At 50.7% G+C, this 10,497-nt stretch overlaps 1 protein-coding gene across 2 annotated transcripts; it reads right to left on the bottom strand.

The window, feature by feature from the left end:
* Positions 1 to 5,082: 5,082 nt before the first annotated feature.
* On the bottom strand, positions 5,083 to 9,384 carry RPL19 (ribosomal protein L19). Of its 2 annotated transcripts, XM_022558070.3 has the most exons (6): positions 9,263 to 9,383; positions 8,273 to 8,379; positions 6,799 to 6,921; positions 6,040 to 6,160; positions 5,550 to 5,660; positions 5,083 to 5,290 (listed from the first exon to the last, which is right to left on the bottom strand). In XM_022558070.3, the coding sequence occupies exons 1-6, from the start codon at positions 9,265 to 9,267 to the stop codon at positions 5,167 to 5,169; spliced, it is 591 nt and encodes a 196-aa protein (XP_022413778.1). In that variant the 5' UTR covers positions 9,268 to 9,383; the 3' UTR covers positions 5,083 to 5,166. The 2 variants fall into 2 exon arrangements, with proteins under 2 accessions (XP_022413778.1, XP_089757312.1); XM_089901186.1 differs by lacking the exon at positions 5,550 to 5,660 and having other exon boundaries at positions 9,263 to 9,384.
* Between the last annotated feature and the right edge of the window lie 1,113 nt (positions 9,385 to 10,497).

Genomic DNA, 10,497 nt, shown 5'->3' with positions numbered 1-10,497 from the left:
TGGGAGCCTGGCGCCAGGGGGCCGCGGTGGCGCCCCGCCCCCAGCGGTGCCCGCCGCCCACCTGCTCCGGCTGAGCCGCCTCTTTCCCGTCCGCACGGCCGGCCGCGTCATCGCCCAGGCAAGCACGTCCTGTGCTATTTATGGGGAGCGCCGAGAGAGAGAGAGACAGCGAGCGAGCGAGCGAGAGAGAGAGAGCGAGCGAGCGAGAGAGAGAGAGCGAGAGCGAGCGAGAGAGCGAGAGAGAGCGAGAGAGAGCGAGAGAGGGAGAGAGAGAGCGCGAGAGAGCGAGCGAGAGCGAGAGCGAGAGAGAGAGAGCGAGAGAGCGAGAGAGCGAGAGAGAGAGCGAGAGAGAGAGAGCGAGAGCGAGAGAGAGAGGGAGAGAGAGAGGGAGAGAGAGCGAGAGAGAGCGAGAGCGAGAGCGAGAGAGAGAGAGCGAGAGAGCGAGAGAGAGAGAGAGAGCGAGAGGGAGAGAGAGAGGGAGAGAGAGCGAGAGAGCGAGAGAGAGAGAGAGAGAGCGAGAGAGAGAGAGCGAGAGCGAGAGAGAGAGGGAGAGAGAGAGGGAGAGAGAGCGAGAGAGAGAGAGAGCGCGAGAGAGCGAGCGAGAGCGAGAGAGAGAGAGCGAGAGCGAGCGAGAGAGAGAGAGCGAGAGAGCGAGAGAGAGAGGGAGAGAGAGAGGGAGAGAGGGAGAGAGAGAGAGCGAGAGAGAGCGAGAGAGAGAGAGAGCGAGAGAGAGAGCGAGCGAGAGAGAGAGAGAGCGAGAGAGCGAGAGAGAGGGAGAGAGAGAGAGAGAGAGAGCGAGAGAGAGAGAGAGGGAGAGAGAGAGGGAGAGAGGGAGAGAGAGCGAAAGCGAGAGAGAGAGCGAGAGAGAGAGAGAGAGGGAGAGAGGGAGAGAGCGAGAGAGAGAGAGAGAGCGAGAGAGAGCGAGAGAGCGAGAGAGAGCGAGAGAGAGAGAGAGCGAGAGAGAGCGAGAGAGCGAGAGAGAGCGAGAGAGCGAGAGAGAGAGCGAGAGAGAGAGCGAGAGAGCGAGAGAGCAAGCGAGAGCGAGAGAGCGAGAGAGAGAGAGCGAGAGAGCGAGAGCGAGAGAGCAAGAGAGCGAGAGAGCGAGCGAGCGAGCGAGAGAGAGCGAGAGAGAGCGAGAGAGCGAGAGAGAGCGAGAGAGCAAGCGAGAGCGAGAGAGCGAGAGAGAGCGAGAGAGCGAGAGCGAGAGAGAGAGAGAGAGAGAGAGAGAGAGCGAGAGAGAGAGAGAGAGCGAGAGAGAGAGAGAGACAGAGAGAGAGAGAGAGAGAGGCGGGCTGCGGCGGTGCCAGGGCAAAGCCGTGCTGCCAGAATGCATCCGGCTCTGCCTTCCAGCCCCCCCAAATCAAGGTAGGCCCCGTGGGGCCAGACCCTGGGTCCCCAGCCACTTTCCTTGGGCTGCTTCAGGGATGACTTTAGAGCTTGGAGGTGGTAGGGGGAGCAGAAGGAGGGTGACCCCCTTCCTAGGACCGCTGATGATGGGACTGGATAAAGGGGTCACAAACCCAGTCCAGAGTCTTAAAAAGAGGGGAACTCACACAAACAGGCACCTACTGTACCGGGGAAACTATGCCAGGAACTTAATTTTATTTTATCCTCTGAGGACCCAGTGAGGAAAGTGGTGGTGTCCCCTCTTCACAGATGGTGAAACTGAGACCCAGAGATATTAGGTGGCTTGTCCATGGTCATACAAATTAGCCAGCCCAACCTTTCCCCTTTTATACTTGGAGCAACTGAGGCCCAGAGCAGACTAGAAACTTGCCCAAGGTCACCCAGCAAATTAACGGTCAAACTGGTCTCAGAAATTCTATCTCTTGCCTCTCAGTTCAGCTCTTCCCCCACCTGACCCTGGGTTCCTCAGTGGCTTAAACCAGCACGATGGAAACAGAGACACCTTGAAATGCTGGGCCGGGGGCTCCAGGGATCAAGACCCTACTCCACTGGAGAGGGTCAGAGCCTTTCAGCCAAACCTTCTGCACACCAACTTGTGTCTGCACCGGCCGGGACCCTGCCTCCTCCCCAGCTCACCTGACGCCCTGCTGAGCACAGCAGCTGCTTCCGGTGGTGGCTGGACCACTAACAGCATGCTCACAGCCTGGGGCTGGGAACAGCCGGTGCCCCCACTGTAGCCTCTGCCCTTCTCCGTGCCCACTCTGGGGGTGGCAGGACCAGCAACACCATTGGCCTGGGGCAGAGGATGTCAAGCAACCTGTGGTGGTGCCAACCCACCGTTTGGCTCTATTGTCTGACCCACACGTGCCCTCCATCCCCCCACCTCAGCCTGAGCTTAAGCTGGCATGTATCCTGTGGGGATTAAGGTTTAGGGGAGACACAAAAAGAGGGGGAGTCTGGGGGCAAGAGACAAGAGGCCTCAAAGGGCAGAGAGATGGATACGAGGCAGTGGGTGGGGACACAGGTCCCCTCTGTGCAACCCCACCCATTTTGCTAGCACCACTCTCTTTGGCCTCTTCAGCCTTTTTTTTACCCCCTCCCCAGTGCTTAGGACATTGGAGGCATCTGCTGGAGAGTGCGACCAGCCAGTGTACCTCCGGCCTCGGCCCTCCCTGTGCTTTGGGGAGCCAGCCTAGGTGGTCCATCTCAGCCTCAGAGAGCGCACCCACTGTACCCTGTACCCCTCCTCCAGCTTGTGGCCCTGCAGCAGCAGCTGTGCTCCATACCTCTCGGCTGCAGCCCACTCTGAGTCACCCCCTCCCACGTCTGGTCTGGAGGACTTAAAGGTGGGTGCTAGTGTTCAAGCCACACTGGTATTCTGGGGAGTCATTGGCCCCTCCAGGACTCAGTTTCCTCCTCCAGAAATGGAGTTGGACTTGCTCATGGAGTCTTTACCTCAGGGCCATGAGCCCCTTTAAAGGGTAAAATTATATGATGGGACCAGTTGCAAACTCTTGAGAGAATGGACATGTCTTTTCATCAGAATTTCACAAGGCTCCAGGACCTGGAAGAGACCCAGCGGTTACTTTAAGGGGTCTGCCTGCTAAGAGGGCCCTCCTAGGCCCTGCCCTGGGAAGGGCTTAGAGGCCTGTGGTGGAAAGAGGTAAGCTTAGGCCTGGGGTGAGCTTCAGAAAGAAGTGTCTTCTACATGCAAGGCTTCCCAAGAGATAGGCTCCTACAACCTGATTCTCCCTCCCCCCCCCCGCCACTCCTCCAAAAGTGAGGCAGTTTCCTACACCTTCAGTGACCCGTGAGAGAACAGCACCATCTCCTGGTCCATAGTGGAAACCTTTTCTGTGCTGCAGGCTCACGAGCCTCAGTAAAGGTCCTTATCTCCTTCCTGTCATCCCTCTACTGCCTGGAGGAAGTGGAGGTGAGCGGCCTTCAATGCCCTTCCTCCTCTGGGAAGAAGGCATCTCATGCTCCAAGTAGCTTAGCCGAGGCCCTTCTTCCAGGCCACAGCTTCCCCATATGGAATAACAGGCTTAGAGCAAGCCTAAGAATACATTATGCACAGGCTGCTATGGCGGCAACAGGGAAACCAAAAAGCAGTGTCCTCTCAGCTGGGGCTCTGATGCACATGGGTGGTGATGGAGGTTGTCTGGACTATTCCGTCCGGGCCTCCCTGGCTTGGGCTACCCACATCCCCACCTGTCCAGGCTGGATGAGGACACTGCAGGCAGAGCTGGGAATAGGTCTGCTGCCCGCAGGATCGCTTTAGCCCTGCCTTTCCCACACCAAGTGCAGATGGAAACATGTGCCCAGTACACATCCTGAAGACCCCTCATTGGCCTTCGCATTACTGCCCACAAGAGTTCCTCAGAGACTGGTAGACCGCAGAGGTAACCAGGACGGGCACACCAGCCATAGCTGTGCCCAACTTTCCTCCCCCGACTTCTCACCTGAGCTGACCCTCCTGTATTTAACTGGCTGACTGACCCCTTCCACCTGGACACCTGTCACTCAAACTGCCACCCACTCAAAATGTTCAACTTGGCTCTTCCAGGCATCCTCCCCACCACAGCTAGTTTCTTCTCCTGATCACCAAAGGCATCTTCTGCCCAGTCCTCCAAAGCTCGAGGCCTGGGGACCAAGCTAGCCTTCTTCCTGAGGCCTCCGTAGTAAGTCTACAAAGTCCTATCTTACTTCATCTTGAATCCATTTTTCCCATTCAGGTCGTCTTAACAGGTGAATCCAACACCTGGCTTCACCTCTTTTCTCATCTGCAAAATGGAGAAGCTAATACCCTACTTTACAATGTTGTGAAAATTATAGAATCAATACAAGTCAGTGTAAAGTGCCTCAGTACTTGGCTCACAGAGCAGATACTTTACTGAAAAATTCATTGGTGGTTACTACTACCAGTTAATAGGCAAAATAAAACCTACTTCTCATTTGTAAAAAGGGATATGAATTAAGTAACTCAAAATTGCTGTGACAAGTTTGTATGTTATGTGCCTTTATTCCAATTTCTGCTGAGAAAGCCTTTTTTTCTTTGGGACATTTTTGATGGTTATAAACCAAAAAACAAAACAGGAAACAATCCTTTTAAGGACAGGAAAGAAAAAAAGTTTAGAAATAGAAATTGGGATGCCCAAGATGACAGCTTCAGTTCTATCTCAATAAGCCTGTCTAAAGACAGCTTAGGCAGTCGTCAGCAGTTCAAGTCCAGACCATACCTTCTGGACTGGCGGTGGTTCAAATTCCCACCGTCCTGGAGTTCCAAGGCAGTAGACCACAACCTTGAACCTCAGTGCAGTTGAGCAGTGCAAGCATATATTTTCTGTTGTTTTAAAATAATGTGACAACTCATGTCACAACTGAATACTGGTTCCCAACCAACATTTGAGACCATGTCTGAAGTGCCACCCATGCTCTGCTGAAAAGAGCAGTTTTGAGGCACAGTCTTTGAGCCTTGGGTAGAAGCCATTCCTCTCCTCCCTTCAAAGTAGGCCCCACACCCCATGGACGGAGGGGGCATGAGCCTGACCAGAGGCCAGGAGCCAAGGAAGAAATGAAGCAGGAACCCAGGGAAGGGCCTGTATCTCATTCCTCAGTTCTGGCCCTGTAAACAGTGAAGACCCACCAAGCAGCCAGAAACTGGAAGCAGAGAGGTAGGCAGATAAAGCCTTGTTTTTTATTGAATGAGTGATCTACACAACTGCTGAGGCCACTATGTACAGAGAAGAAAGGAGAACTTCATTTCTTGGTCTCTTCCTCCTTGGACAGAGTCTTGATGATTTCCTCCTTCTTGGCCTGGAGCCGCTCCTCACGGCGCTTGCGGGCTTCCTTGGTCTTAGACCTGCGGGCCTCAGCCTGGTCCCTGGGTAATGGAAGAGAGAAGATGGGTGAGCTGCTGGGGAAACCAAGAGCTCCTGCTTCAACTAGCCAATAAGTCCCCACACTACGCTGACATTGATGGTAGGTGGTATGTGGGTATGTACAGGACAGAGCAGCATATACCTCTAACACGACAACTGTATTCTGGACAGACTGCATGTAAGTCGAGATTAGACATCAGCACATTTTAAATGTCTCAGAACTTGCCCCTGTGACAGACACCAATTCCTAAAGAAACTTACGCCAGAAGCTTCTTGCGAGCCTTGTCTGCCTTCAGCTTGTGGATATGTTCCATGAGAATCCTCTTGTTTTTGAACACATTACCCTTCACTTTCAGGTACAGGCTGTGATACCTGTAGCGTACAAGGATTAGAGGTTCTGGTCAGCAATGGGACCAACACAGAGGTTGGCCTGTGATCTGCTCCTCTACACAAGGCCCCTAAGCATGTAGGGTTCCTTTCCTCTCTTCTTGCTGCAGGGACTTCTTTCCCCCAAACTAGGACTTTTTGTGCAATTTCTAGACAGAAGAGCTCACCTGGCAGATAAACTTAATTCTTGGGCTGTCCTGATGGTGTATGTGAGCAGAACAGGACAGAACGGAAGAACTTTCTTAGAAAATACCAAGACACATGGCTCTCTCCCCAAGGCCAATGAGACAGAGCTTATATCTGTGCAAAGAACAAGCCATCAAAACAGCAATGGGTCTTGGTGGGCCCGAGAGAAGGTACTTACATATGGCGGTCAATCTTCTTAGATTCACGGTATCTTCTGAGCAGCCGACGCAGAATTCTCATCCTCCTCATCCAGGTTACCTTCTCGGGCATTCGAGCATTGGCAGTACCCTTTCGCTTACCTACGAGGAAGATGAGTCAGGCTCCCTGTAGTGCATCTGGGTTACTAGAGCCAGCTGACTGGTCACAACGACAGCTACCAATTTCTGAAACACTTTGTAACTCTTTGGGTCATGTGCCAAGGGTTGTACCTCACTTTAAGTAGCTTTATTTCCACTTTACAGATGATGATCCCAAGTATTAAATTTCTTTCATTTACTCAATTTTTAAGGAAGCACAAACAAGGCAATTATTCCCCGTTCACTCCACAGAATGTGGATATGACAGGGCATGCACCAAGGCAGCATGGTAAGCTGGAAGGGCTTTAAAAAGGTGATGTGACCGTCATCTCCCTAGGTCATCCTGAGCCTAGAAAGTGGTTTTAGGATTTATTGGACATTTCCCAAGCATCCAGTAGAATGGATGGGTAGGGTACGGGGGTACAGGTGCTCAATAAATGTGACCTCTTTCTACCAAGACCTTCAACTCCAACACCAGTGCCAACTTTCTGATTTGCAGAGAGAAAAACACACCAAGTATCATGGAATAGGAAAAGGGCTCAAAATGAGTCAGAATGGGAAAGGTTTCTGAATATATCCTAGTCTAGACTTAATCATTTATCATTCCCTAAGTCTTGGAGAAAAGGGAAGAATGTACTTACCTATGCCCATATGCCTGCCCTTCCGGCGAGCCAAGGTGTTTTTTCGGCATCGAGCCCGGGAATGGACTGTCACAGGCTTCCGGATAATCAGCCCATCTTTGATCAGTTTCCGGATCTGCTGACCTGGGAAACCACAATGCACCTGGTCAGTCAGGTGGGGCCTAGCCCCAAGTACACCAGTCACAACGCAGAGTCCAAACAGGACATGCCAGAGATGCTGCCCACATCCCTGGTTTTCAAAAATGGTGGGAATTGGGGAACTTCTATTTCTTTCTTAAATAACAAAACACAGCAGCAACAACAGAAAACCTCTACCCTTTTAGATGTTTTACAGCACACTCCAAATATACATATTTGGGGATATGTGATCAAAATAGCATACAAATACGGCCTAGTCCTTCAGATCCTGTTTCACCTATTAGCTACCCGTCTAAAATGAGGATTTTTTGAGCACACATTACAATACCACAAACCCAAACAGGTAAAGGATTTCCCTGATATTCACAAAGATTCCTGCTTGACCAAACTTTCATCAGGTTCCTGAAGCTTCTCTTAGGCCCATCTGTACGCTTCCTTGTAAATTCTAGTTTTAGTAAAAAACTCTGCTTAAGTTAGTTAAGCAGAAGCCCCTACCCTTGATAACTGACCACCCAGGCCAGAATCCCCCTTACCCCTGTTTCCTTAGTAATTTTCTTTTTTTAAAAAGAAACAATTAAGACAATGTTGTGTTAATTTCTGCTGAGTGATTCAGTTATACACATATATACATTCTTTATATATTTACATATTCTTTTCCATTATAGTTTATCGCCCTCTTATTAATTTTCCATCCACGGATCCCCTAAACCATGCTCCTTGGCTATAAATTCCTACTTGCCCACGCTATATTCTGACTTGAGCTCAATCTCTCTCCCCCAAAGTAAAATCCCATTGGTCTCTGTAACTACTGCAATTATTCTGAATAAAGTCTGCCTTACAATTTTAAACAATGTCATTGAATACTTTTTCCCTGTAACAATATTATGTTGAAGTAATGTGGGCATGTTGATGTTATCTGCAGGACTGACACTGTCTTACTACTTTGAATTATATGCAAACAGACCTCTAATAAAGTCTGAGGCCCCAGGTCTTTCCAATTCATCATTTCATCGGCCCGCCCCAGTCCTTGTACTGTCTCTTCACAAATCCTTCTCACAGCTATAAAACAGAACATCCACTCTAGCGATATTTATTAATATAACATCGGGTGGTTCCATTAACTTCCATCCTGTCATTCTGGCAAGTGTTCTGGCAAGTGGCAGGAAGAGAACATCTGGCATTCCATATTTCTGTGACTCCTCCATTTTATAAACCACCCCCCAAACTATGAGCTCTCCTAGGTTTGTTAACAGTCAACACAACCGTGTCAACTTTCATTGCACAAAGGATGAGAAAGGGGTAGGATGACGAAGGAACTTAGACCCCAAGAACTCACGGGAGTTGGCATTGGCGATTTCATTAGTCTCATTGGGGTCCAACCAGACCTTCTTTTTGCCACAGCGGAGGACACTGGAGGCAAGCCTCTTCTGAAGCCTGAGCATACTGCGACAAACAGAAAACACTATCAGGTCCTGGAAACCATTCCTGGGCAAGAATGCGCATCCCCAACAAGACCTGCCCTTCCAAGTCTTCTAATGTTGAGAAACATGGTGGGGGGGGGAGGTGCATGTGTATATGCACTTAGTACTAAAGACAAACATGTCCCCCCAGACTTTTGCCACCCACGACGCAGCCCCAGGTTAATAATCTTCCCTATACCAAGACCTTTGTAAAGCTTTGCCTGTGCGTTCCTGTAGGGGAACAGCCCACCCTGGGATGTCGACAACCTCTAGGTTATGTCTTATTCTGTGTCTCAGTTTCCTCCTCTGGAAAATGAGACTAACGGATACAATTGGAATGAAGATGGGGCTTATGCCCTTTCTGGTACCCAACACTAAAAACAAGTGTTTAACGTGAAGAATCCGAGGCCAGTGGGCCTGATTTGCTAGTTAATCTAGTCCTTTGCTTCTTGGGCTCTTTTTCCCTTTCTTATCCCAGTAATAAAGTCGGAGGCTTGGGGCCTACTCGCGACCTGTCTTACGTCACATGGAAGCAGAGATCGTTTCGGAGCCATAGATCGGGCCAGTGAGTAAGGGGGCCACAGCCCAGTCCCCGCCGCCGCCGCCTTTCCTCTGCCCGCGTGGGTCCCCTCAGACACGTGTGGGGCGCGAAGCCCACCTTTCCCCCGTCCTAGAGTTCCGGGAACGCCCCCCCACCCCCTCCTCTCAAGGCTGGGAGCTAGTGTGCTCCGGCCTATCCCAAGCTCCGGGACGCGCCGCTTCAGGGCCGCCTTCACCCCGTCTCTTCCAGCACGGGCTGCGGCACCGAGCCCCGCAGTGCGGCCGCAGCCAGAATCAATCAATATCAGAGACCCGAGCGCCCTTACCTCATGGCTGCGACCGCAGGGGCCAAAGGAAGGAACTTGCTCTCCCCAGGCTCCTCCCATTATCTGTGAAGGGGAGAGCCCACCCCCCGCTCCGCTTTCGCCCGTATTCCCCTCTGGTCCTTTAATCTTCCGCCACCCTAAACTTACTTATATATTCTGTTAATACCCGGGATAATAGAAGTCTAATATCAGGAATCGGTTTTAAACTTTAAAACATAGAAAATATCTCCCTTCGGTATGGCAAAGTGGTATAGTCCGACTTCCTATTAAGCATGCGCAGCAAGGGTACCTGATCACGTGGGCAGTGGAAGCCGGAAGTCAGCTGGATTGCGCAGGCGGGATAAAGTAGTTTTACTAGAGCGGCCCATTCCTCTCAGGCATACTGGATTCTATGGAAGGATGATTTGTCAGCGGGAAAAAAATGAAGCAAGAGCGAGTAATAAGGGCAGATATCAGACAAAAGCAACCTTTTATTCACTCTCCCGGTAATTGGCAGCCCCTGGAGTGCAGAATAGATCACCAAAGACATTAGTGTATGTTTTTGAGCCACTGCGGCTCTAAATCAGTGCCTCAGTTTTCTCTTGTGTATAGTGTACCTAGTTCTAATATATCCGTCGTCTAGTTGTGAAAATCACATGAGTTAACGTTTGCAACTTGCAAAAGAAGGCATTAAGACAAGCTCCTTGATGGCGGGAACCAGTCTTTGGTTTGGCTCACACTGTATTCCAGCGGCCATGGAGCTCTGCACGTAGTAAGCACTTGAGAAATAACGAGTGAGTAAATGAATAGTTGCGAAAGTCTAAAAAAGAAAAATCGAATGACAGGCCCTCTCATAGTTATTTCCTCTTGCTCTGGAGCATCCAAGGCTCCAAGGAGCAACCAAGGAGAACATTACAGGGTCCAAGAAACATTGATCTGAGTTCTGGCTCCAACTCCTTGCTTCGCTCCGGTTGATAATCCTGTATCTATCATCTGAACTTTTCCTGGCTGCTAAATAGAGCTGAGAAGGTCAAAAAGAGGAAGGGAAGGGAATTCCCTGGCGGTCCAATGATTAGGACTCCGTGCTTTCACTGCCAAGGGCCCGGGTTCGATCTCTGCTCGGGGGAACTAAGATCCCACAAGTCGCGCGTCGCGCCCCCACCCCCCAAAATAAAATTAAGAAGAGGAAGGGATGCAAAATTTATGCCACTTCCTCACAAGTAGTGTCATCGCCATTTTACAGCTGAGGTAGCAGA

The sequence above is a fragment of the Delphinapterus leucas genome, chromosome 19 (assembly GCF_059928025.1).
Source record: "Delphinapterus leucas isolate spDelLeu-1000000601 "Yukka" chromosome 19, BTC_Dleu_Yukka2, whole genome shotgun sequence".
Lineage (NCBI taxonomy): Eukaryota > Metazoa > Chordata > Mammalia > Artiodactyla > Monodontidae > Delphinapterus > Delphinapterus leucas.
Note: the sequence above shows the minus strand (reverse complement) of the source record. Positions and strands in the feature narration are given on the sequence as shown.

What these genes read in the sequence shown, in the direction of transcription:
- RPL19 (XM_022558070.3), bottom strand. An exon ending in GGGCAGGCATATGGGCATAG is followed by an intron (nt 6,161 to 6,798) that starts GTAAGTACATTC and finishes TCTTCCTCGTAG; the next exon opens with GTAAGCGAAAGGGTACTGCC. An exon ending in AAGAAGATTGACCGCCATAT is followed by an intron (nt 5,661 to 6,039) that starts GTAAGTACCTTC and finishes TGTACGCTACAG; the next exon opens with GTATCACAGCCTGTACCTGA.